The sequence below is a fragment of the Podarcis tiliguerta genome (assembly GCF_965153285.1).
Source record: "Podarcis tiliguerta genome assembly, chromosome: 6".
NCBI classification, from domain to species: domain Eukaryota; kingdom Metazoa; phylum Chordata; class Lepidosauria; order Squamata; family Lacertidae; genus Podarcis; species Podarcis tiliguerta.
Genome location: NC_139539.1, coordinates 15,469,004 through 15,496,179, shown reverse-complemented (window position 1 = coordinate 15,496,179; position 27,176 = coordinate 15,469,004). Strand labels below are relative to the sequence as shown.

Sequence of the window (27,176 nt, the reverse complement as noted above, 5' to 3'; positions counted from 1 at the left end):
TCTCTAGGGTTTATAGCACTGTTTCTCCTGTCTTTCCAGGCATCTGTTTGGAGAAAATAGCAGGACCTCCCCTGACTTCTCTTTACTAGATTTTAATCTTGGATGCCTTATGTACTACCCCCTCTAATAAGCACCTTGGTGGCACAGATCATTGTTTACTAATCAGTGATTTTATTATATTATATTATGTTAAAGAAACCTGCCAGACAAAAATGGCCAAAATGGGAAATCATTATTCAAAGAACAATCTCATTCTGCAGACACCTCTATGGCCAGGAGTGCCTTTTTACCAGCTTCATAGTCCATGCATTAGTAATTTCAGGACTAGAGTACTGCAATGAGCTTTAGTCAAGGCTGGTCTTGGATGTGGTCTGGAGCTTCCAGCAAGTGCAGAATGCAGCGGCTAGACTGCTGATGGGGCAGGTGGCTGGCAGCATGCGACACTTCTGCTCAAACACACGCACTGGCTTCTCACATGCTCCTGGGCCAGCTCAAAAATAGACTGACAATAGCTACTGATCTTTATAAAATGTTCACAGATCCTGTAACCTCTTTTCAATTTCTTCATTGTTTTCTTCCCAGCACCTCTACACTCTTCCCAGAGCAACCTGGGCATCATCAATGGAGAAGAAAAGTGATATATATGACGTCCCATCACCACAGCATCATGTATTCACACAGGTGAGGCCCTCTGCCTTGATTGATATGGCTATCAGGTAACAACAGGCAGTCAGTGAAACTTCATAAACATTCTAAAAACAACAACACACAACTGGGGGAAAGTTTTCACAGCCCAGTAGTGTGTGGAGACCTACCAGCTGAAGACCAAGCAGCTAGTTAGTGCCTGTGACAACACAGGGGTCAGATAACATGCTCTCGTTTCCCTGCCTTATTTCCAGACAAGATTTTCTTTTAAAGTCGACTTCTCTTTGTCGAGGCTGAGCATTCCTTGCTATGCCACCGCATTGAGTAGATCCATATTTTAATTCAGATCTCCGGGAATACGTTTATTAAGCCACTCTGCCATCTAGTGCTCGTTCTTTTTCAGTGTGCCATTATAATGCAATCAGATTTTTTTTGACAGCACATAAATGACCAGGAGCCATGCAGATCCCTCTAACTCCACCAGTGAAATTCCTGCCTAGCCGCTCACTGGGGTTTTATATGTTTGCATATTCGTCTTTGCAGTCAAAAGTGCTAGTGTTGTTGTTGGCAACCTTCTGTTTCGGGAAACAATGGAGGAGTAAGCCTTTGCGGGTGAAGTCAGACTGTTGGAAGGTTGTGGCGCCTGCTGTGGCTGTAGAGACCGATATGGGACAGACATGTTTTGTTGCAGCTGGGGCAGATGAAGGTGGCCATTTGTGCTGCTGCAGATGCACCATGGCGTTTCTTCACTCTACACAACTCCCAGTAGTCATTCCTCCTCTGGTATCTCCTATGGGTACATGACCTGACTGCCTGTCTCCTGGCACTGCAGTGGTCTGCAAGGGATTCCCACATGGAAGGGTTGATGTTGACAGCCTTCATGTCACATTTGCAGACACTAATTTTAAAAAATTAAACACTGAAACGTTAGTGTTAGTCTGGGCTATGCACAATCTAGATTGTGGAGGTCAGTGACTGGGAAGCAGGAACAGCCAATGGCGCCTAAGGTATACCAAACAGAAGGCCAAACTCCTGCTGTTTATACCAGGCTTGGCCAATTGAGAGTCTCACTACTACTTTCCAATAGCGGGGACCTATTCTTTTCTGACTGTGAGACATAAACAAAACACTTGGCTAGATCCCAGCCCCTACTTCCTGGGAGTCCCTGATAGGTTGGCACCAGGACTGACAGCATGCTTAGCATGGTTTTCCCTGATACGCCTTTTTCTACGCCATAGCCCTTGTCCCACTGTCTTACCCAACAGCAGCACTCCTCATGAGGCAGGTACCATTTTAAAGGTAAAAGGTAAAGGGACCCCTGACCATTAGGTCCAGTCGTGGCCAACTCTGGGGTTGCAGCACTCATCTCGCATTATTGGTCGAGGGAGCCTGCGTACAGCTTCCAGGTCATGTAGCCAGCATGACTAAGCTGCTTCTGGCTAACCAGAGTAGCACACAGAAATGCCATTTACCTTCCCGCCAGAGCGGTACCTATTTATCTACTTGCACTTTAACGTGCTTTCGAACTGCTAGGTTGGCAGGAGCAGGGACCAAGCAACGGGAGCTCACCCCGTTGAAGGGATTTGAACCGCCGACCTTCTGATTGGCAACTCCTAGGCTCTGTGGTTTAACCCACAGCGCCATCCGCGTCCCTAAGTACCATTTTAACACCCCACAATGTTCCAGTGCAATGTATGGAAATGTTAAAGTGATGCCAGGGCAGGCATCAGTTCTGGGCCCTGCGCAGAAGACTGATGCTTCAGTATGGTAATGCCAGGCCTGATCCCTGACATTAAAACCTCTTCTAAATATTACACAGTTGCATTCACAGAGTTACAGAAAATGGCATAAGGACTACTCCTGTTCTTTTTTCTCTACCTCTTTTAATCTGGGGAGACTTAGGGAGACTCGTAACAACCAAATCCAAAGAACTTCTGTGCATGCATTGAAAGAAATGTATACAATTATTCCTCCAGTGCTGTTCGTAAAGCATACAGATTAATTTATTTTTAACCATTTAACTAGGGTCTTGCCACACCACCCTCTTCCAGAAAGGGCTCCAAACTATTCCCCTCCAAAGAATGCTACCTGGGAACAGCACAGCAGCTTTACGATATCCCGCTGAGCCCAGAAAAGCCACGAACTCACACACTGCAAGAATCTTCCTTAGAAAATGTAAGTGCAGCGTACTTTGTTGTGTGGATCATGAAGCTTTGTTGTTCTCTGTCAGTCATGCTGCTCTTATCATGGGGACCTGGTTGTGGATGGGCTGAACTGGCATGTGACTTCTACAAAACCCAAGTCCTTCAGGTCAGTTGCTGGAGGTTGAAGGGAGAACAAGAGGTTGGCTACTACCTCCAATGTCGGCTTGCAGGTACAGGCAGCTGCAGATCTGAGGAGGCACTGGATGGAGTCTCTCCCCTGTTGGTGGCCATCTTGGGCTTCCTTGGTGTCAAGCTGCTGCCAGCGACTCATAGCCGGTTGCCCAGGAATGTACAAAGACAAGGAACGTTTCTTACCCTCCACTTTTTATTCAGTATTTACAGAGACAGGCTATAGAACCCAGTCTCTTGGGTCATGACGTTGTCCCAAGTGAATCTCCACCCTCCGCTCCCCCACTTCCTCATTTGTCAATCTCATCATCTCTCCTACTGGTGCTGTTACGTACCCTATGTATTTGAGCTCTTTGCTCTCCTACTTTCAAGGCTCGCCGGGTTCTGGGAGGGGGGTGTCTGAAACGCTTTCTAAAGACATTGTGTCTGTCAGCTGCCGCCCAGCTGGTGCTTCTTCCTCCTCTCCCACTATTTCCCAACTTTTCCCCTCATCTGCCTCTGAGCTGTGACCTCTGTTGTAAATCTAAACTGTCTTCCTCTTGGTCCTCCCTGGAAGGGTCAAGCTGGGGAGACAGTCTCCATCATTCCTCCTCTGCCGAGTCCCTGACACTTGGCAGTGTCAGGAAGCAGTACTCTGAACAAGCAGCATCGGGGGGTCTGAGCCTAGTGCATTTTTTGAGTTTTTGTTATGTTTGTATTGTTTCATTTGGTTTTAAAATTGCTAGCATGGGATTCTGTTTTTTCTCTTTTGTACACCGCTTTGAGTTTGCAGAAGTGGAATAAAATTGCAATTGTAATAGCATGCATTCTGCTGTTTTCTAGGTGTATGTCATTCCCACACCACTTTCAAGAGAACGTGACATTATAGAAAGAGGGCCTCAAGGAAGGCATCCTGGTCCTTACAATACTTTGCCAAACCTTCGGAAATCAGAATGGATCTATGATATACCTGTGTCACCCGAAAAAGCAGGGTTAAACTCAGCTCTTCAGAATCGTTCGCCAAATATACATGCGTTTTATGATATACCACCAACGAGGCTCGATTCTGGTACGCAGAAAATCCTGCCAACAAAGAATGAAGTCAAACTGGTAACTTCAGAAGTATATGATGTTCCACCTGTACAAAGGAAACTAACTCTTCCAGAAATTCCTCTGTATGATATACCATCCACACATGAAGCCTTAGTGCAGCGTCAGAATGGTAACTACGATGTTCCTTCGGGTGCTCTGTCCTCCATGATTGAAAAGGAGAGCCATCAACAGACTGTCTATGATATACCAAGAGGAATGCCTGCCGTTTCGTCTCAAAAGAAAGAAAACACACAGAGTCCTAATTCTGGAGACCACACATACGTTTTCCCTCTACCACATTACACAGTTAGCAAACGAGACCAAGACCGTTTGTCTGTTTCCAGTGTGGACAGCAGAACCAGCACCATATCAACATGGTCAAGCTCTTCTACTGAGTCCTGTTCATCTGCAGCATCCTCATCTGCCCCTTCTTCATCATCAGAAGAACCCGCTAAAGAAGCAACAATGGAACTTGAGTTTGCCATAGAAACACTGACTAAGCTCCAGCATAGCGTGTCCAGTTCAATTGCAAGTCTCATGATCTTTGTGAGCAGCAGATGGAGGTACCAAGAACACCTGGAGGGAAACCTTGAGGAAATCCACCGGGCGGTTGACCACATAAGGGTCTCGTTGGGAGAATTCTTGGACTTTGCTAGAGCCATTGAAGGAAACTCTGCTCGGTCCTCGGACAGTAAACTTCATGCGAGAATTAAAAAGCAGCTGAATATCCTCACGGACTCATTTCAGATGCTGGTGGAAACAAGAGAGGCCTTGAATAACTGCAAATGGTCGCTCAATGTTCTAGTCATTGAGAAGCCTCAGAACAACCCGGACGATCTGGATCGGTTTGTTATGATTGCTCGCACCATTCCAGATGACATCAAGAGATTTGCATCTATCATCATAGCTAATGGGAAGCTACTTTTCAGAAAGAACTGCAAAGAGAAAGAAGTCAAGGAATGGAGAGTTGGTGCAGAGCATGAAATAATTAAGCCCGGAGCTGAACAGCGGGTAGATTCTCTTTTAAGACATATTTTAGATAAGCCAAAAGAAAATAGCCCATGTCTGGAGAAAGCAAAAGCTGCCAACACTGAAGTTTGTGATTATAGTCAGCAACAGGTCAGTAGGGCTTTGATATACATGCACAATATCATGCCTTTCATTCTAGATTAATTAAACTAGAATACCTACCACTCCAATTTTGAACGTACGAACTTTAATTAAAAAATTAATATGCCTTTCAGTCCAAGATTATTGAGGCAGATAACATACAACAAAAGACCATATTTAAAATCACAAAAATAGAATAAACAGAAAGGGTAAAATACTAAGAAATGTAGTGACAATGGAAGCTAGGTGGAACGAAAAATGTCTATGTGTCTTTACCCATAGCTAAGAGGTTGATCATCTTACTTGCATGCAGAAAAATGTCTATGTGTCTTTACCCATAGCTAAAAGGTTGATCATCTTACTTGCATGCAGAAAAAGTCTATGTGTCTTTACCCATAGCTAAGAGGTTGATCATCTTACTTGCATGCAGAAGGTACCAAGTTTGATCCCTAGCATCTCCCGGTAGGGCGAGGAGGGACTCCTGCCTAAAACCCTGGAGAGCTGCTGAAAATCAGTGTAGACAACACTGAGCAAGATGGAACAATGTTCTGACTCATTATAAGTCAGCTTCTGATAATGTTTTTTTTAAACTATTTTTTTAATAAAGCTTGGAGCTCAGAGGGCATTTGGACAGGATTTCCAATGATGCATGATCATACAGCATGTAGTCTTTTTCCCATTTAAGGATTATGGCCATCTATGTTAAATATAATACATACATGTGTTTTCCCCCCCACCCTTTGCAGAAATCACCAGGACCGGGACAGACACAACCATCTCTTTCATCTAGCAAGGTAGAGAGGAAGAATGTCAAGTTAAAAATAAAGGTAAAGTTATTCTTTGCAGCAAAGATCTAAAATTATTAATCTGGTTCAGATTTTTTTCAGCACTCCCACACCACAATTAGGCTTTAAAAAATGTCTCCTTTTCACTGGAGGTTCCCCACTGTGGTATATAATCCTTCAAATCACACCTTTGTTCCATTGAAATTATGAGTGGAACATTTAGTTGATAGATCTGTTAACAGATTAATTTAGTAAAAAACATTTTGACCAACTAAAACGGTTTTCCACAGTTAATCAGGCAGCATATTCCCTGCTCCCAAATGTATTGTTATTAAAAACCCTGATGTACCAAGAAACATTCCCTCCTGTATGAAAGAAAGTAGAATGTCTCTTTAAAGATGATGACTGACACATGCACACATAATCTTAAAACACCGTTTTCTCATGTGCAGATTTATGCAGATTTTATTCTCTAATTAATTAATTGACAGGTAACATATGCAATTAATTGAATAACATTCCATAAATTGAGTTACCGCCCTAGTTCAATCCCCGACTTCGCTAGAGGAAAGAATTTGGTAACAGGTGACTTCCGCCTGATTCCTTGGAGAGCTTTTGCCAGTCATAGTAGACCTAGCTGGGCTAAATGTCTGATACAGCATAAGGCAGGTTTCTGTGTCCCTAACTGTAGTATTTCTGAGTATTCTGGTATTAGTAAATAACCTTTACTTCTGATGTGATGGAATGCCTTACAAAAAAACTACACTCAGTCTTCCCCAGGTTGATGTGCTCCAATTTGTCTTTGACTGCAACTCCCACCATCCCTGACCATTTGCCATGCTCATTGGGACTGATCGGAGTTGGAGACCAACAACATCTGGAAGGTACCAGGCTGGGGAATCATAGAGTTGGAAGTGAACCCAAGGGTCATCTAGTCCAACCCCTGCAATGCAGGAATCTCAGCTAAATCATCCATTACAGATGTCCACCCAACCTCTGTTTAAAAGCCTCCAAGGAAGGAGACCACCACTTCTCATGGGAGTCTGTTCCACTGCTGAACAACTCTTACTGTCAGATAGCTTTTCCATATGTTTAGTCGGAATCTCCTTTCTTGCAACTTGAAGCCATTGGTTCGAGTCCTACCCTCCAGAGCTGGGAACAAGTGTGCTCCCTCCTCCATGTGACAGCCCTTAAGATATTGGAAGATGGTTTATCATGTCTCCTGTCAGTCTCCTCCACCTATGATGAGGCATAATGTTGTGGGCAAGGAGGATTCAACGAAGAAGATGAATGTTGATAGCTCTCAGTAATAGTTCTTGTTCTCGTTTTCCCCTCTCTAGGATTCTCCACCTATGATGAGGCATAATGTTGTGGGCAAGGAGGATTCAACCAAAAAGATGGTCCTCTCTGATCTCTGCAGGCTGTATTTTGGTGCTGTCCAGAAGGCCATTGGTGTTTTCCACAAAAGTCTTAGCAACGATCTGGCTCCTGAAGTTTTCATAGCCAACAGCAAAATGATAATTATGGTGGGCCAAAAGTTGGTGGACGCCTTATGTCAGGAAGCCCTTCAGAAGGCCGATCGAAACGAGATATTGCATGGCAGCAGCAACTTTTGTGGTTTGCTTAAGAACTTGGCAGTTGCAACGAAAAATGCTGCAATGCAATATCCAAGCCCTGAGGCAATGAAGGAACTTCAGAATCAAGCTGATGGGCTGTCGAAGTATACACAGCAATTCCGAGCAATGATGGAATGAAGCCATCATTCTTCTGGTGTTCTGAGGATACCCCATACTGACAGGTCTTCAGATTCAGGCATTCGTTCAGAAACCCTGTGCTATCAAGATTCTTGAATGTGGGGAGGAGTCTAGCTGCACTCAGTGAAACACTTTTAACAACCCCCCTTCAGAACTTCCCATTTGACACAGGAAGGTTTGGAGTGGAGGAAGTGGGGGGCTGCCACCTGCAGTCCCTTCACAGTGCAGGGTAACAATAGAACAGAAGCTGAATTCCAACAAGGCAGACCCTGTGGGTGAGTAGTTCCAGGAATTAGATGGGCTGCCTATTCTGAATGCATTGCATTCTCCCTGAAAGAACGTGTGTGAAGTTTGAAGGTGCGCCTGAAAACATCAATGTCACTGGAGGCCACCTTTTCTGCTTCCAATGGTACACCGTAACTACAACTAGACTGAAATAAGTTGGTTGCAGTGACCCATGCACTGGTAACCACAAGTTTGGATTAATGTTATGTGCTCTTTGTGGGTCTGTTCTTAGGAAGTTGTAACTGGTGCCAAATGTGGCAGCTATGCTTCTAACCACCTCTCTTGAAGATGCTGCAAGGGATGGCAATGGACTACTGAGCCCAGTTCAAGGTTTTCTTATGGACTTATATGACCCTAAACAACTTGGGACCCAGTTATCTGACAGAGCGCCTCCTTCCATATGATCCTGTCTGTTCATTAAGATCTTCAGGGGAACCCCTCCTAGTGGTGCCATGACCTGCAATGGTCCATCTGGTGACAACCAGGAAGAGGCCATTCTCTACAGTTGTACCAGTGCTATGGAGTAGTCTCTCCTCAGAAATACAGCAGGCACATTTAGCGTTACGTTTCCACCGACAGTTTAAAACATTTTTTATTGATGCAAATATCTACCAGCTATTAATGCTGGCTTAATTGTCCTCTGCTCATTGTTTTATTGTGTATTTATGCAGTTTGATGTAATTCTACTGTAATTTTATCATTGTACACTGCTTTGATACATATTAAGTGAGAAGTCTTTTAATAAATAAATTTAAATCAATGTGATTGCAAAAACTGAGTTCTGTTTCTAGAAGTAATGGAGAGACTCTTCAAGAAACAAACAGAATGTGTGTCCGTTTTCTCCTTGTGCAAGGAGCACAATAGTACTGTAGCTCCCTACCTCACAGGAAAGTTGCAACAACAAATATATACTGGTGTGTGTGTGTGTGAGAGAGAGAGTGATAATGTGTTGTTGTTGTAATTTTTTAAATAATTTTTATTAACAGGCCAATCACATCACATTAATTCCAAATAACAATAATTCCAAATTACACAGCCAAATTTTTTAAATTTTTGTTGGGGGTACCCATGCTTCAAGCTCCGAAAGGGATCCGATCATCTCTCTTGCTGCTGCTTTAATTACACAGTTCTGTCAAAATAATATCCACAGTTCTGTTCAATCTTCTCTTTGTTGTTTTCCTCATCTTCTTGTTGTTATCTCCTTTCTTTGTGATCTCTGATAATCTCCACAAGCGGATTGAAGACAAATGTCGTTATATCCTGTGTGGATTTTACACTCATCCAAGAGCCATAAAAGTAGACAGACGCCATTTCAACACCTCCGTACAAAACATTCCGACAGTCTGTCCTGATCTCCCCAGGCCCGCCGCTCCCTCATAAATTTTCTCAGGGGGCCCTGCTAGGCCGAACCCACACTCCAACATAGTAACAGCCATAGTCCTCCTCCCCCTGGATTCCTGCGGGCGGGCCTGCCATGATAAATCTCTTTTTATAACTGTGTCACAAAGGACTTTCGTTTCCCGATGCTCCCATAAGCCACGTCCTTGCATAGTAATTAATTTCCACACAGTTCTTATTCCTCCTGTTTGTGATCAGTAATTGCAACGATTCTTTTTTTTGGGGGGGGCGTTATTGGGTACTCACATAAGACAAAAAAAGAAAAGTTTTTCTCTCCCCTCCTTTTCAGTCTCGCTCCAACATACCGATCCTTTGATGAATCTTCTTCTTGATTTATTCTTCTTCTTGATTTATTGTCGCTCCTCTTCCCAGAGATCCATTTAGTTAGCAGTCCTTACCGAGGGCTTTTGTGCCTAGTGCCCTCACCCCCTTTCAAATCTGGGGGTGAATTATGGGCACAGCAGGCAAGGCAGCGTTCCCCATTCCTTTGGGGTAACGAGGGAGGCTGCATACTCCCATAACAGCCTCTTAATTACCTCGTGTGAGCCGGAGAGATGGTATTGTCAGCCATCTTCCGATGCGCCCCCTAGCAGCCCCCCGAGAGAGTGATTATGTGTTGCCTTGGGCCGCTGAGAAGGCCCTTGAACAGCTTAAGAAAAAATCAGGCAACACACTGGAAAGTAAGCTTAAAATATAATTTTCTTACTTATGGCCTTGCATTGGTTTCCAGCAAAGGCAGAAGTAAAACCTAAGAAGGCAAAATACTTAGATTGAAGGAAGGTGAGGACAGGTGACCTCACCTAGGCCCGAAGTCACCCCCCACCAAAGCAGGCTCAAAGCTTCTCAAAGCTTTTCAAAATCATTTTCTCAGCAGCTAAGCATCAGAAACATTCCGCTCTGCTGTACCAAAAGGTAGAGAACAGTCCATTGTTTCTCAGGCCTTTCTCATGCCTTCTGGCCTTGCTAAAGAACCACATTGCAACTTACTTTCTGCCCGGGAACCATGCCAGAACAAGAGATTGAAACATATCTGAACACTCTGAAACCCCTTTCCTGGGAAGGGTGCCAAGAGTCCACAATAGTCCCAAGACAGCTTTCTGTTCATGCTCAGAGGAACTCATGGGCAGGACTCCTGAGGGAGGAGAAGAGAGGAGGGAACTGGAAAGGGGTATATATGCTTGTGCACATGACTGTGAACTTCGTGCATGCTTTTTGTGACTTATCACACTTGCTCCTTCTACCAGTTCATGGATGGTAGAAATAAAAACCTTTTTCTCTGAAACTATTCCTTGAGTGTCTGTTGACTCCCACTTCCCTTTCCCAGGCGCAATATTTTTCCCACCCGAGGGCAAAGCCTCATAAGGCTACATTTCTTGGTGCATTTGGCCGGGAAAAACAGATTCCCTGAGGATAAGGGATGTGGGTTCAAGGCGTCCCTGCGGTGAACAGCTCGGTTCATGTCAGCAGTTCCAGTGCACATCCTGCCAAGTTCGTGGGAGGAATTGCCACCCGTTCCTGAGTGGAGACACTGCAAGGACTGGAGAAAAAGCAACGGCCGTGCAGAAAGAAGGTACCTAAAGGAACAAGGTAGGCTCCACAGGGTATAGGTGGGCGCAAAGAGAGTTTGATCAGCTCCACCAGTAGGGCAGTAAAAGGTGCCACTGGTTTTGGTTTTGCCCAGAAAAGCAGCAAAAAGGGTGCTGCTAGGCCCCGGTCAAAGTCTAAGCGCTGCCGGTTGTGGTTGGTTGTTGGTTTTGTGCCCAGAAGAAGCAGTAAAAAAAAAAGGTGCTCTTGGGCCCCGGTCGAAGTCGTGAAGCGCTGCCGGTTGTGGTTTTGGTTTTGGTAAAAACGGGATTGAGGGAGGTGCATGGGTTTCTGAATGTGTGTGTGGGGACACTCCAGTGAATGTTTTGAGTGTGTGAGACATTGGAAGCAACGTGTGGTCTGTGACTGAGTGAGAGAAATGACGTTAGGAGGAGGGAGTGTCCCAGTATCCCAGTATTCCAAGTGTTCCAGGGTCCCAGGGTCATGGAGAAAAAGCAGTAAAACAACTCCCACGACCCCCCTGCGATGTTTCCTGAACAAACTGGAAAGATGCCACGAAGGGAGAAGATTGGGGATTTAAAACCTGATGAAAAAATAGACTCCAACACTTATGTGAAGTTCCTGACCGTCCCCCATGGCTTAGGAAAAATAGAACTGTGATTAGCCCAAGCCAAAACTGTGCCCAGTATGGCAGCTAGTACAAGTTAGGGGGGAAAAACCCAGCAGTCTTGCCAGACCCAGAAGAGGAAGGAGGAATAATTAGCCCCCCTCCACCCTATGCAGCAACTGCACCAGGGCTAAATGAGGTTCCCCCTACCCAACCCCCAAAAGCAAAGAGACTGAGGAAGAAAGACAAGAGGAAGTTGAGAATGGTGAAATTCAGAAGGAATCAGGTGAAATGGACAAGCAGACAGTCCAAAAGAGTATTTCAGTATGTGAATTGGCAGAAAGAAAAGAGCAGAAGATTTTAAAGAGCCGCGTGAGATAAGAGCCAGCAAGCAATCCAAAAGAGTGAGCTGGATGTGGCTTCTTGGTTCTAGAAGCAGCAGAATGCAAGGATGTGAATTGGCAGACAGAAAGAAACAGAAGGGAAGAAAAAGAGACAATTAAACCCGAGGGATCAAAGAGCCCTGGGTTTACAATACTGACCATTGAGGAAATCCGCAAGATAAATGCCCTCAGGGCAGCGGACAATACTGATGTTGCAATTGAGGCAGCTAAAACTCCACTTTGATGGCCCCACCCCACCGAGTGTACGACCCCCTGGAGTCATCCGACACCTAGGACCACAGACCTCCAAGCACCCTAAATCAGAATCCTTCTTTCAAAGAGGACCCGGCCAAAATGGGGTTTGTCTTCAAACAGCCAGAAGGCCAGAGACAAAGACTTAATCCCAGAGGGTGTCCATGGGAGGGGCAGAAGACCAGTGGCGTAGCGTGGGTTGTCAGCACCCGGGGCAAGGCAAGTAATTTGCGCCCCCTAACCCGTGGATTTTAGTAGGGGCAGAGAGCTGTGAGCCCCCCCCCAGATGTTGCGCCCGGTGCGGCCGGCCCCCCCTGCACCCCCCACGCTACGCCACTGCAGAAGACACCTAGGGAAAAAATCAGTGCGCCATCTGCAGGCAAGAGGGTCATTGGGAAATGGAATGCCCACAGGCCCCACGCCCGACACACCCCACCCCCACAGGCTGGGAACAATAAGATTTCTCAAAAATGGTTTCTTCTCATCTCTGTTCTTGCTCAAAGGCTGTTGCAGAAAGCATGTGAACAGACTGTTCTTTTTAAAAAAATCATGCAAGTAACAGGACATCAGCTTTTTTTCCCCCTTATGCCAGGCGCTTGGCGGTAGCTTCAGAGCATTATCTCTTGGCTGCTATCCCAAGAGGAAAATGCTGTGTTCTCCCCAGCCAGCTTCCCTGAACCTCACACTTTCTGGATTTACAGTTCAGCCACAAAAACCCAGAAGGCCAAAGGTTACCCACCCTCTGCCCCAAGTACTAACCTGGAAAAATGACTTTCTTAAAAGCAAGTGAATGCTTTCTGTGAACTTTGTCAAGTTTTTCTTTTTAAGGTGCAATTTTACTCTGAAAGGAGCTGCGGCATAGGAATTGATCCTTTGAGGAATTTGAAACTTTGCCAGAAGCAAGGAGCGCATTGTTCTTTCTACAGACACTGGCAAATGAACTGAAATTTGCAACATGGCTTAAAGCTCTGAAAAAAATAGAGTGCAGAAAGACTTTAAAAAAATCTCAGCTGGCAAAACTTAACCCAAGGAACAGAACTGTTAACCCCTTGCGAAGTTTCCTGCCAAGCATACCCTTTTGAATTAATGTTTGCTAGGCCTATACCTTATGTGCAAATGTTATCTATCAATTTGTTCTGTGCAATCGCTGCCGTCTTTGTTATCTCTTCTCTTAACAGGTGAGCTTTTGCCAGAACGCCTTGTGCCTCGGTCAAGCCTCTGCATCCCTATGGACGAGCTGATGACGATCCCTATGGACGAGCTCAGAGGAACTCATGGGCAGGACTCCTGAGGGAGGAGAAAGGAGAAGGGAACTGGAAAGGGGTATATATGCTTGTGCACATGGTTGTGAACTCGTGCATGCTTTTTGTGACTTATCACACTTGCTCCTTCTACCAGTTCATGGATGGTAGAAATAAAAACCTTTTTCTCCAAAACTATTCCTTGAGTGTCTGTTGACTCCCACTTCCCTTTCCCAGGCACAATATTTTTCCCACCCGAGGGCAAAGCCTCATAAGGCTACAAGATTTTCAGTACAGTGGTACCTCAGGTTAAGCACTTAATTCGTTCTGGAGGTCCGTTCTTAACCTGAAACTGTTCTTAACCTGAAGCACCACTTTAGCTAATGGGGCCTCCTGCTGCTGCCGCGCCGCCGGAGCACGATTTCTGTTCTCATCCTGAAGCAAAGTTCTTAACCCAAGGTAATATTTCTGGGTTAGCAGAGTCTGTAACCTGAAGCGTATGTAACCTGAAGCGTATGTAACCCGAGGTACCACTGTATAGCCAGCTTCAGACATCTATGTATTTAAAGCTGGAGCAAGCGGAGGCACGCTCCATGGCTGGTCAAAGGAAGAAAGAGAGGAACAAGAAAGACAGACACTTCATACAATTGGCTGCATACACATAGGGTGCTGGGAAATTAATAAATAACTAAATAGATTCAAACCAAGAAATGGTGGGAGGGAGCTGGAGAGTCATTGTGGCTCGTAAGGATACTATCCCCGTAGCCTGAAGAGGACTTCAGTGAAAGGAGAGGAAGCCCCAAGGTGGCTGGAAGCGCAGCAGGGCTTTGTTTAGGTAGGGTTGCCATACGTCAGGAATTTCCCGGACATACATGGAATACTGTAGTTGGAAGCAGTGTCCGGGCAGAAATCGGCCAGATGTCTGGGAAAATCCGGATGTATTGCAACCCATGTTGGCAGTGTCGTTTTTGCCGATTCTCTGATTCTCCGGTTTTCCTTAAAAGCAGCTCAAAAACGTCATTTTTATTTGGCGATTTCCCCCCAAAAGTCTGTTTGACCTCAGAAACCGGGGGTTTCCCATGCATCTGTGACAGAAGGGGATATTCAGCGAGAGCCTTTTACACACTTTCCTTGCAGAACTGCTGACCAACAGTTGTATTTTCTTTGGTTGCTGCCGCCACTACCACACTGCCTTGGAAACATGATTGCAAAACAGTATGGAAATATTTACTGGTAATTTATTTCTTTTTTAATTGAGTGGTGTAAGGGTTGGGGGATGTAAGCAGGCATAAAAACTTCAGCCTTTCAGTCCAGTCTTGTTTACTCAGAACGGAGCCCCGTTGATCTTAGTGATGCTTTGCACACAACAGCAGCAGCACTACATCCGGACCCTATGCGCTGCTTACTCCAAAGTGAATCCCAGTTAGTTTGGTACAATTTCTCAAGGAAGTGTGCCTAGGCTGCAGGTTTACTGCGATGCAAACACGCTTTGGGGCCAGGCCCTTACTTTCAATTTGCAGTGGCCTGGATAAATGTTTGTGGGAATAGCAAGCTAAATCCTCCAAGGAAGCAAAAACTCTTTGACAGAATGTCTGGTTTACACAACGACTATATTAAACGTGTAATGCATTTTATTGTATTCTGCTTCGCGTATTTTATCTTTTTTGCAATGGCTTCGGCTGCACCAAATAAAACAACAGCCGCACCGAATCGCCGAAAGCATTCCGGGAAGTGTATTGCTGGTTGCCAGGTTGCCCTTAGCAACGCCGGCCACCTACGTCATCTCCCCTCGCCCTCCTCATTTCCCGTTCTGCGCCGGAAATGGACGGCCTCCTTCGGCCGGAAGCTCCTTTGTTTTGGAGGAACCCGGAAGTGCGGCAGCGGAGTAGCTGAGGGAGAGAGATGGGTTGCGACGGGGGGACGATCCCCAAGAGGCACGAGCTGGTGAAAGGGCCCCGCAAGATCGAGAAGGTGAGGCCGGGAAAGGCCTTGGCTCTGGTCCTCTGGGGTAGAGGAAGGGTGGGCCGGAGGGCGCGCTGAGGCCTTGGGGGGCCAAGGGAAAGATGGTTTACGGAGACGGCGGGGTAGTCCCAGCCTCAGAAGCTGCCGTGAGGTAGCTAAGCTTTTGGGAAACCTTTGCCACAAAGGAAAAGAGTGGGTGGACAAAGCATAATGCCTTTTGCAGGAGTGACCCTCTTTCTGAACGGCTGATAAGGATTGGTGCTTCCCGCTAGACCCCTCCTTGTTTTACCTTTCCGCTTTTCCTGTCCCTGTGACTCTTCTATTGCGCATCTCAATAACAGATGTGGTCTTTTCTGGAGGGTCCGCACTTTAAAAAACACAGAAAAAGAAGCTGACACATTCAACATGACTTAACACAGGGATGTCCAACAGGTCGATCACGAAGCTAAACAACTATGCTGAAGCCTCCCGTGAGGAAGCTCAGCAACTGTGGGTCTTCCTTCCTCCCAAAAAGCTCAACAACTTAGATTATTATCCCCCCCCCCAAAAAAAATAGCTCAACAACTTCGGGTCTTACACCCCAAAAATAGCTCAACAACTTTGGTCAATCCAATGGGTAGATCACTGCCAGTGTTTTTATAGTGGGAGTAGATCGCAGTTCTTGGGACATCCCTGACTTTACAGTCAACCACATGTTAAGTATGTTGTTGCTGATCTTCATGCAGCTGTCATCATGAAGGATCGTACTTGGGTTGTGTGACATTAACATGCTCATGAACATGAATAATAGAACATTATCATAGAAGGTAAAATGGGGGCAAAACTGAGTGAAAAGGTCAGCATTTAAATGTCAGCATTTAAGAAATTGGGGGAGGCACATTTTTTTTCTTCTCTACCCCTTTGGGGGTTGTGTTCTCTCGGGGTTGTTTCCTTCCTTGAAGCTGGACTGTGTGTCATGAGAGCTTTCTGACTGCTCTGCAGAATGCTGGTGAGCAAATGTTTGACACAAAATCTTAAAAGACAATGAAGATTCAGAAATTGTTTTGTCTGAGTAGCAACCTTTGAATAATCAAAGAAAATAATTTGGGGTTATTTTCTTCCATTTCCAGTGGGTTTTCTTTTTCTTTTCTTTCTTAAATGAAATTGCCCCAAAGCATTTCTCCAGTTGCTTATGTTGGGTCAAAACCCCCTAGAAAGCTCTGATCATCTTTGTCGTTGCCAACTCTCTTTCAACTCATTTCAAACTGGTGTTTGGGGGAAAGTAGGTTTCACATAGAAGGGGAAAGCATAAATGAAGATGTCGGTAAAGTTTTTCTCTTTAAGAATTTCTTTCACAAAATGTTAATAATTTTATGTATTCCTCAGGTTGACAAAAATGCAGAATTGGTGGCCCAGTGGTACTACTGCACTCTGAGTCAAGAAAAGTTGAGCAGGCCTATAGTCGCTTGTGAACTTGGCAGGTAGGATTACATTTTTAAACTCCTTTTCAGTGAAACAATATTAATTTCTGAATACATTGCAATCATGAAGTTTACCGAGTTTTACAGTATATTTTCTATTACAGACTATATAACAAAGATGCAATCATTGAATTTTTGCTGGATAAATCTTCCGATAAAGTCCTTGTTGAAGCAGCATCCCACATCAAGAGTATTAAGGTAAATTAACATGCTTGTGATCCATCTGAACGTTTCTAGATATCAGAGCCTACAACTATTAGGCATAATTCAGAGAAAGTTTATTTTGTATAATTCCTTAATACAAATCCTATTGATTTTATTGAAACATTGAAACTCCTACTTTCTCTAGCAGGTTTCTATTTTTTAAAAAACCATGGGGCAATCTTTATATGCTGCATCTTCTGATGCCTTTTTTGCATGCTGGCTATTGGTCTGCTCTTGCTTCTGTCATAGTATTGCTTGCACTCAAAATGACCTTGTCTATCAAGCCAATCCCCTTTTCTTTCTTAAAATTTTATTCAAAACCTTTTGGTTATTGTGAGGCATCCACAAATTTTGCCTGGCCTTGATAAATACTGATCACAGAACCATGCCCCTTCCCATGTTATGGCGCTTGTCCCCAACCTTGCATTATGCTTCTGAAGTGCCCCCTGTGCCTTGCTTGGAGTTCACTGCAAGTTGTACTGTGTTTCAGAGCCCCTCCAAGCAACTCAGAAGCATAGTACTCCTGGGAGAGATAGAAGACCTAAGGCTCATGATATTCACCATAAGGGGATTGGGAACTCGTTGTGACAAATGGAATTGTGAATTCCTAGTTTTTACTGTTGTTTAAGAACAACTCTCAGCCTCATTCTTTCTGCATTACCCCATGACTTGACCTCCTTGCTTTCTCTTGTAGTTCCTTCTTTGCTTTCCCCCCCCTCTTACATTAAAATTTATTTGGGCAAAGAGAGAGAGAGAGAGCCCCACTTTTGTGGTGTCTCTGATGCTTAACATAGTTCTATTAAAGTGTTAAAAAGTAATAACAGAATAATGGCAATTAAAGCTCAGTATGCAGTGCCTAAGCACCAACATTTTAAAATTGCTTGCTATGTCTTGTTGTCTCTATCAGGTGAGTTGCTATTTTAGAAATTAACTAGGCTTGTAATAGTTGAGTAGATCTGTAGCTAGAAAAGCAATTCATTTCCATTGGTTTTTTTTTTTTAAGAAACCTTCAGTCAGGAGTAGGAATTTAACCTTGAATGTTTTGCAAATGGTTTTATTAATACAGAATGATAAAGGGAAGAACTTCATTATTTCAGGAGGTCACTTCAACTTGCTTCCATTTAAAAACTTGTGTAAGAGACTTTTATTTCCTTTCAGAACGTCATAGAATTAAATCTCTCAGACAATCCTGCTTGGACTGGTGACAAGGGGAATACAAAAGGGGATAAATATGATGACATCCAGAGTGCACGTTTCATTTGCCCTGTAGTTGGGTTGGAAATGAACGGAAGGCATCGGTAAGTATTTAATATCCTGTGTGGTGGAGAAAAATTACTGTTCTTAGATGGTTAAGCAAGTTTTCAAAGAAACTAAATGCTACTGATTTCAATGGGGCATGCTACTTAGGAAGGTGGGAGTGGAAACACAGAGTCTGCTGCTGTCCTGTGGGGCTCTGAACAGGAGCATGATGTGCAGATATGTCACATGCACCCCAGTATTGTGCATGCTTACTCAGAGGTATCTCTCTCCCTGTGCTCATTAGGAATTACTTCCTAGTGAGTATACATAAACCTTCAGGATTAATGACCAAAATCTAGACACATTAAATAGTTTGCTATGAGAAAAATCAAACCTTATTTGAGTATCAAGGGACAACCTATTCAGGTCAAGTTGGGAAGCTTCTAAATGCCTGCATATTTTTATCAGTGTTAATGTCATTGAAGAATATGGAAAAGCCTATGAAATTTGAGTATCTGTAAAACTAAACATGTACAGTGGTACCTCGGGTTACATACGCTTCAGGCTACAGACTCCACTAACCCATAAATAGTACCTCGGGTTAAGAACTTTGCTTCAGGATGTGAACAGAAATTGTGCTCCGGCGGCACGGCGGCAGCAGGAGGCCCCATTAGCTAAAGTGGTGCTTCAGGTTAAAAACCGTTTCAGGTTAAGAACGGACCTCCAGAAAGAATTAAGTACTTAACCCGAGGTACCAGTGTACTGTGACAGCACATGCTTGGCTTTTATTGCATGCTTACTGAAATGGGATAGTTGTTACTACATTAATGAATGAGGATTTTGCAGAGGCCTTTTCTTAATATGTACTTCCTGTGTCAACCACATGGGGGTGTTTTGGGATACACAGGCTAAATTGTGTGCTGGGGACAAATGGCAGTAACAAATGGATTATTATTATTATTATTATTATCACCTTTCTTTTGCATTCTTGTATGACCTGAAAATTTTTGCTTATAAATTCTGGCCTTGATCCAGCTAAATTTAGTTCGGATGTGCAGCTCATCCTATATACGCTCAAAATGTTACGTTCCACTGAGTGTGATAAGACTAAGTGTGCATATGACTGCAACCTGGGTCCCATTAAAACAATTAATACAAGTTAGCCACAATTATCTTACACCCCATTGCTTACAGCAAATCTATACACGCTTACTCAGAAATTACTCCCAGTTAAGTGTGCATAGGATTGCAGTCTTAGTTAGAGCTGTCTGTAGCTTCATTGTTGCCTGTGTATATTTAACCTCTGAACATCATTTTCTCTCTGCTTCGCCAAAGATTTTGCTTTCTACGCAACTGTGGATGTGTCTTCTCTGAACGCGCTCTCAAAGAAATTAAAACTGAAGTTTGCCACAAGGTAAGCTTTGTCCCTTTCTCTCCTCTCCCCCCACCTTTCTAGTATATGTTTGTGCTGCATCCCAGCCCAAAATTACTTTGAATTGAGCCAGGGTTGTGGAACTGGATTGTCCAGAGGGCCAGAACTAGAAGTGCCCTGCTCTCTGGGGGCCACTTTGGCAGGTGGGTAGGGAGTGTATCTGATCCCTGCTGAAAGCAATGCAACAGGGTAATGTGTTACTTTCCAACAGTGCAGAATACAACCTGCAGCTGCAAAGAAACATTGAATTTAGCACTGTTTGAAACCATAGCTATACCTGTGCTTTACCTGATGTCATATGGCATCAGGCAGCTGACAGATGGGTATGATTTTGCCTAAATGACCTGGTGAGCGAATTGAGAAGGCCTGGTGGGCTTAATCAGCCCCACAACCAGATACTCCCCAGTGCTGACTTAAGCAGTGTTATAAACATACATAACTAGAGTCTACTTTACAGCTCTTGGTTTTTTCTTCCATGCACATGTGCATTCAAAGAGAGGACACAATTTGTTTAACCCAGGGGGACTTTGGGGTCCTGTTTTCAGTAGACTGGTGAAAGTCATTCAAGTGTGTCTCCTTTTACTGTGCAGCAGACTGACATCTCATTTTTTCCGTCTCCTCAGAGCAAAGAATTGGTCTTTTCTTTTTGTCTCTTAGGATTATGTTTATCATAAGAATTGTTCAAATATATAAAAGGATGTCACATAGAGGAGGGAGAAAGGTTGTTTTCTGCTGCTCCAGAGAAGCGGACACGGAGCAATGGATACAAACTACAAGAAAGAAGATTCCACCTAAACATTAGGAAGAACTTCCTGACAGTAAGAGCTGTTCGACAGTGGAATTTGCTGCCAAGGAGTGTGGTGGAGTCTCCTTCTTTGGAGGTCTTTAAGCAGAGGCTTGACAACCATATGTCAGGAGTGCTCTGATGGTGTTTCCTGCTTGGCAGGGGGTTGGACTCGATGACCCTTGTGGTCTCTTCCAACTCTATGATTCTATGATTCTATGATTCTATGATTCTAGAGTTAGAAGGGACCCTGCGCCAGTGTGGTGTAGTGGTTAAGAGCGGTAGACTCGTAATCTGGGGAACCGGGCTGCTGGGTGACTTTGGGCCAGTTACACTTCTCTGAAGTCTCTCAGCCCCACTCACCTTACAGAGTGTTTGTTGTGGGGAGGAAGGGAAAGGAGAATGTTAGCCACTTTGAGACTCTTTCGGGTAGTAATAAAGCAGGATATCAAATCCAAACTCCTCCTCCTCATCTTCTTCTTCTTCTTTATTTGGTCCAACTCCTTCCAATGCAGGAATCTAAATAGGCCATTCTTTAAGAAAGACTATTTGTGAACTTGCTTCCTCCTTCATTCCAAAGGTCCTTGAATTTCCCTGAAGCTAGTTGTTTTGTTGGCTGTTTCCTATGTGGTTTCCATACTGCTTACATAGGCTGCTGTTGCCAGTTGAATCCTGTGGCCCTTGGAACCCATCTTGTCCATCTCCTATCACACGTTGCATCTTCTCTCAGTGCATCTTTTCTCTGGCCTAAGATAACATGTGGTCCCCCTCCCTCCTCTCAGTTATTCCAGGGCCCACACCACTGGCAACCCTAAACTCTTATTGTTCATGGACAGATTACTAATAAGACATGTGCAGTTCTTTACACATCTTTCATGCTCTCCTAAGAAACTTCACCCTTGCTACCCACAGTTTGAGGAACACTGATTTAGTTGGTTGCTGTGGAACACTTTTGTCCTTTATTTTCTGCAGGCTTTCCATGTGTTTCCTTTCTCTGCTTTCTCCTTTTCATGTGTGTCCATTTTCCACTATGCCATCTACCGTGGTTTAAGTCAGAATTTAGTTTTATAAACAGATGTACTGCAGTGGTAATACCTGTGATAATGTGAGTTAAGGATTAAAAGTAAACTGAAAGTTGAAGAAGTTGTCGTGAGATTAAGAGTAGTCTTTCAGCAGAGATTGTGGTAGCAAAAATGCACAAATCACTAGTTTCAGGGTAAGATATTCTTCATAAATGCATCTATGATTGATTATATATTTTAAAATAGGAATTCAGCTGCAGGCCATTAAGTAAAGAAAAAATCAGAGAGACCCATATGGTGCTAGGTGCACTGGTGATTTCACTTTGTATAAAGCAGCAGTCTCTGACTTAATCACGACTAAAGTCGAAATGAGATAAGTATGTTTCAAGTTGGAAAGAATTTTCCCCAGGGCAGAAGATTGGCTAGTGGTACTTAGAGAGTTTTGCCCATGCATGTGGTTTGTGGCACGGCTCACTTTCCCAAGGCTATGTACTCTGTGGACACATTTCAATTTTCTCCAGTGGAGAAATGTACCAAGTGCTGGCCAGCTACATAACATGTGTGATGGGCATCATTTTGTAAGTTGACTCTTTTTTATGATGACAACAGTAAACAGTTTGCAGGTGCTTTCATAGTTTAAATGCCTGTATAAGCTACCGTATTTTTCCGCCTCCTATTTTGGGGATTTAAGAAAATAGGGGGAGATGTATCTGTGTATAAGATGCCTTTGACATTATTTTTTAGGGGGGAAACCTAGTCTTATACACGGAAAAATACGGTATTTAGCCCCTGGTGGCTGCACTTGAGTACTGCTGTGCTAGGGTGTCCCTAGCTCAGTGGTTCCCAATTAGCTTATTACTGAGTATCCACTGTTTTCCAAAAGCCAAGCCCCCTGCTTTTGAAAATTTTGATAACTCTATGGTAGTTACCTGTGCAAAGCAATTTTTTGAATTTGGGGTGGCCCCTAATAAGCAAAGGATTTTAGGTATACTAAAAAACAGACCATAAAATTTGTGATACTATCACAAATTGCCTATTTCCAGACAGTGCCCTAACACTAAACTAAATCATCAAAGGATGAGCAGTTGTTCTAATCATAGTGGCAATTTGCTTAGCTATTTCCTGTTGGACTTCCAGGATGAGACATGAATCCCAAACTCAAAAGCAAGATTCACTGAAAACCCTACTACAAGCAGTGGGAGAGTCCTCTAAACTTTGTAGTCATTGAAAGCAATTAGAAGTTCTTTTCAGTTAAAAAGTAGAGAGCAAGGGGAAGGGATCCCTTGCCTTTTTAAAATGATAAACATGTGACCCTACCCGTGGAGCAAGCCATTTGCTTTCTCTCTCCACCCCCCTCACTGCCCCCTGCCACTTCAGTTGCAACAGCCCTAATAAACTGTGTCAGAGGTTTTTGCCCAGTCCTAATTCACTTGTAAGGGACACGGGTGGCGCTGTGGGTAAAAGCCTCAGTGCCTAGGGCTTGCCGATCGAAAGGTTGGCGGTTCGAATCCCCACGGCGGGGTGCGCTCCCGTTGCTTGGTCCCAGCGCCTGCCAACCTAGCAGTTCGAAAGCACCCCCGGGTGCAAGTAGATAAATAGGGACCGCTTACTGGCGGGAAGGTAAACGGCGTTTCCGTGTGCTGCGCTGGCTCGCCAGATGCAGCTTTGTCATGCTGGCCACGTGACCCGGAAGTGTCACCGGACAGCGCTGGCCCTCGGCCTCTTAAGTGAGATGGGCGCACAACCCTAGAGTCTGTCAAGACTGGCCTGTATGGGCAGGGGTACCTTTACCTAATTCACTTGTAATCCAGCAGGCCCTGGTCACGAGCAGAGGCTGGGTGATCTGTGGATCATTGTGGCTTTCACTGGGCAATTAACAAGTTAAGTGAGTCCCTGGCAAATCCCCAGGTGTCCCCAGACCCGTCACTGGGAACCAATTCTCTAGCTTATTTGATCAGTCAGTGAGAAGGTGGGTCTAGGGTGAGGTCTGTTGTGTTTGTTTTATGGCAGTCATAGGTTCAATTTAATGACCTTTTGTTCCTTGCAACTTTGTGATTTTGTAAAGTAATGTGAAAAGTCATTGTTATGCATGTCAAAATGAAGCCAGCAGTCCTACCACAGAGAATACTGTGGACTTTGGTATAATGATGCGTTCTTGGCTTTCTACGTTGAAAAGTCAATAGAAACTTATCTATTGATGTATTGATTCCTTTTAGAGCTGGCTGTTCCAAGTTGTGCTGGTTCCCTTCCTTGTTCATGGCAGCCAAATAACATTAAAACATGCCTAAACAAGTTTGCTATACTACTTTCTGTTGGAGCCCACTTGACTATTAAGTGATATCGAAAAGGAAATATGAGCTGCAATGACTGTTGGAACATCAATAGTTGTATTATATAACAATGGGCATACTGCCCATAACAATAAATCTTTGTGCAGTGATTATCTTATAACTCGTAGAAGTTCGGCTTTCTACTGCGAATCCTGATCAGTGTTTGTTTTAAATGAAAACTGGATTTGCAAGAGTCATATTTAACACAGCTATATATATGAGCCCCATGACTGAGGATAAAAGAATGTAAATTGTGCCTGAAAAAGTTTCCAAAAATGGCAAATGTGTGTGTTTAATGTCTTCACCCTGCAAATCTTTCAAGTCCAGCCTTTCAAACCTACCTGCCCATTGCTACCCAGCACTAGATAAAGATCTCTCAGTGGCTTTTCTCTGGAGCCCACCCTCCTCAGGCTAGGTGGACAACTAACAGTCTTTGTGGCTAAAATGTGAGGCTTTCTTCCAAGACATGTTCGCTTGGTGTCATGGTTAGTACCTTTTAGGCACCAGGCAAATGCTATCTTTTCCCTTTGAGCTTTTAATGGCACTTAATTACTTTGTTCCCCCTCTTGAGCATAGTTTTTTATCACTTGTTTTACTGTTGGCCTCCTTTTTCTGCTGTTTTCTGCTGCATTTTTATTGTTTCATGGATAATGGTTTTATTGTGCCATATTATTGTTCATAGCCACTGATAAGATGAGATATAAATTCTGAAAACAAGCCTTTCATTCTTCGTCCTCTGCAAATAAGTCCAATGTCTACAAGTCACATCTGGTCCTTACCCATTTTGGAATTCAGGGGAAATTCAGATTAACTAGATTTATTCACATCCTATATACCAGGGGTCAGCAAACCTTTTCAGCAGGGGACCAGTCCACTGTCCCTCAGACCTTCTGGGGGGACGGACTATGTTTTTGTGGGGGGCTGGGGGCTTATGCCCCACAAATAACCCAGATATGCATTTTAAATAAAAGGGCACATTCTACTCATGTAAAAACACGCTGATTCCCGGATTGTCCACGGGCCGGATTTAGAAGGCGATTGGGCTGGATCTGGCCCCCGGGCCTTTGTTTGCCTACACATGCTATATACTAATAGTTAACTCTTTCTTAAAGTGCTGATCTTTATGTAACCCAAATGGCACCATTTATGTCCAGGAGGTTCAGGAGGATCCCAAGGTTTGCAGAAGTACAAAATAGTGTTGGTGTAGAAAGAACCCTAAGCTGAGGAAACACATCCCTGTTAGAACTGAGCATACTCAGTAGTCATGGAATACTGACTTATTATTGGGGGAATGGAAAATATGGGTGAATGGAATGGAATGAAGTATCTCAAAAGAAGGCATGGCTGGCTGGTGCACTACAGCAGGGGTTGTCAACCTGGCCCCTACCGCCCACTAGTGGACGTTTCAGGATTCTAGGAGGGCGGTAGGGGGTTCTACGGCACAATCTGAATGCTCCTTCCATCGAGCACTGGTGGGCGGTGAGGAAATTTTACCATCAAGAAAGATGCATTAGTGGGCGGTAGGTATAAGAAGGTTGACTACCCTTACACTACACCATTTTAATGCAGATCCCACTTGTGTGTTTTATGGTTTTGTTTGCAGGATAGAAGCTAGGCGTGCACATATGTGGGGTTAAAGATGCCAAAAATTTCTTCTCACCTTTCCCCTGCGCATTAAACCCTGATAGCCATATTTTCAAATGAGCAAGGACTGTGGGGTCAACAAAGTTAGCTTTGCCCAATGTCTCATGCACATGAGCTGTGACCCATACAAAGAGTTTTAAATTGACTCTCTTCCAGGGTGATCAGCAGCAACAACAAAACCATCTGGAAACATTAGTACTTCCTTTTATCTTAGGTTATGCGTAGGGGAGAGAGTAGTTGCGCTAAGTAGTAAGGGAAGGTCTGCCAAAGCTTCTTAGTCTCAGTCTGTGATGGAATCAGTCTCTCTTATCGGACACCAGTGTGCATTTACATGTGTGTGCGTATAGCCATTCTTATCTTGATGTCAGTTCATCTGAAGACTACACCTTTTCCTGGAAAGTCAAGATCTGGTGCCCTACATCCAAGGGCCAGATGTGTTGATTCATCTTCTCTTCAAGATCTTATCAAATGTAGCACAATCAAAATGGTTCTTGGATTTTCTGGTAAATTTGTGTGTGTGGGAAGGTTCCTTCCAAAATTCCTTAATGCACATGCCACAAAGTCCCAGTGTGAGTTTGAAAACATTTTCCTGCTGACTCTGTTTACAATGCCTCCTATGGTGGCTCACAAAAATTATAAAAACAATATCACAGGATCATAGAATTGTAGAGTTGGAAGGGACCCCAAGAGTCATCTAGTCCAACCGCCTGCAATGCAGGAATCTCCGCTAGATCAAACATGACAGGTGGCCGTCAGTTACAATGGAGCACAATCTTAAATTTTAATTTATTTATTAAATTTGCAAGATTAGTATCTCAGCTGTCAAAATGGTCCACCTCTTGCCTACTTCCCCAAAGTTGTTACAATCATAACATGAGGAGGAGGGAAAACCTAAACATCTTGAGCTACTTGCAAGAAATGTGGGATATAAAATGGACTAGATATAGGTAAGTTCTCTCTGAATTGGGATTTTCAGAGCTACATAGGTTATGTTAATGCATAAATTTATGTTAAAACTGACAAGTTTTTTTTAGAACTGTCTGGTTTGCACCTCACTTTAAACCAGTTAAGTTTAAGCTTAACTATGACCAAGCAGTGTGCTGGTGCATCACTCCTGTGCTAGGCCAAATGGTTGCTTAGTTCCCAGCAGCACAGCTGGAGCAGCAGCAAAGCAGCTACAATTTTAGCCCCACCCATACACCAGCATGCTGCATGTTCACCTTTCAACCATGGTGCAAACCACCCCAGGTTGAGCAGTTGGTTGGTCACTGAGGGTGCTCTGTGGAACTTGAATTTTATGTAGACTTGGGCTGATTCATTGGCAATTGACTACGTTCCTCTCCCAACACTGGAATCTGAAGGCTTTTAAAACTGAGGTGTTAACTGAGGCTTGTTACCGCTCACGAGGGGACTGTTGTTTCAGCAGCCTTTCCTACAGTTTGGTAAAGGAGACTGACATTATTGCCACATTGCAGATGAATGTTAGCTGGGGGTGGAAAGAGTATAGCAAGGAGGCTGAGAAAATAGACTTTCCTCAAGGCCGCCTGATAGACTGAGGTCTCCTGCTAGATAATGATTATCTCCTAGTTCCTTTTGTAACTTACTGTACCTCCATGAAGTAGGAGAAGATAAGGCAAAAGAACAAATAGCATTAAGGAGGTCATAATATAACCTTCAAATGATATGGGAA

At 44.0% G+C, this 27,176-nt stretch overlaps 2 protein-coding genes across 5 annotated transcripts in view; both read left to right on the top strand.

Moving 5' to 3' along the window:
* CASS4 (Cas scaffold protein family member 4) overlaps nt 1-8,743 on the top strand; it is a 48,657-nt gene extending 39,914 nt beyond the window's left edge. For 3 of the 4 annotated variants that reach the window (XM_083446853.1, XM_083446854.1, XM_083446856.1), the window contains 5 exons: nt 583-681; nt 2,671-2,820; nt 3,801-5,168; nt 5,906-5,986; nt 7,285-8,743. In XM_083446853.1, the coding sequence (XP_083302979.1) occupies nt 583-681; nt 2,671-2,820; nt 3,801-5,168; nt 5,906-5,986; nt 7,285-7,698 (2,112 nt within the window). In that variant the 3' untranslated portion in view covers nt 7,699-8,743. The remainder of the gene's footprint in view (nt 1-582; nt 682-2,670; nt 2,821-3,800; nt 5,169-5,905; nt 5,987-7,284) is intronic. The other variant, XM_083446855.1, reaches the window with a different exon arrangement.
* Nucleotides 8,744-15,225: 6,482 nt separating this feature from the next.
* The window catches only part of RTF2 (replication termination factor 2), a 58,879-nt gene continuing 46,928 nt past the window's right edge, over nt 15,226-27,176 (top strand). Inside the window, exons 1-5 of the mRNA XM_083447088.1 lie at nt 15,226-15,380; nt 16,737-16,831; nt 16,936-17,029; nt 18,194-18,333; nt 19,610-19,688. Coding sequence (XP_083303214.1) covers nt 15,312-15,380; nt 16,737-16,831; nt 16,936-17,029; nt 18,194-18,333; nt 19,610-19,688 — 477 coding nt within the window. The 5' untranslated portion in view covers nt 15,226-15,311. The remainder of the gene's footprint in view (nt 15,381-16,736; nt 16,832-16,935; nt 17,030-18,193; nt 18,334-19,609; nt 19,689-27,176) is intronic.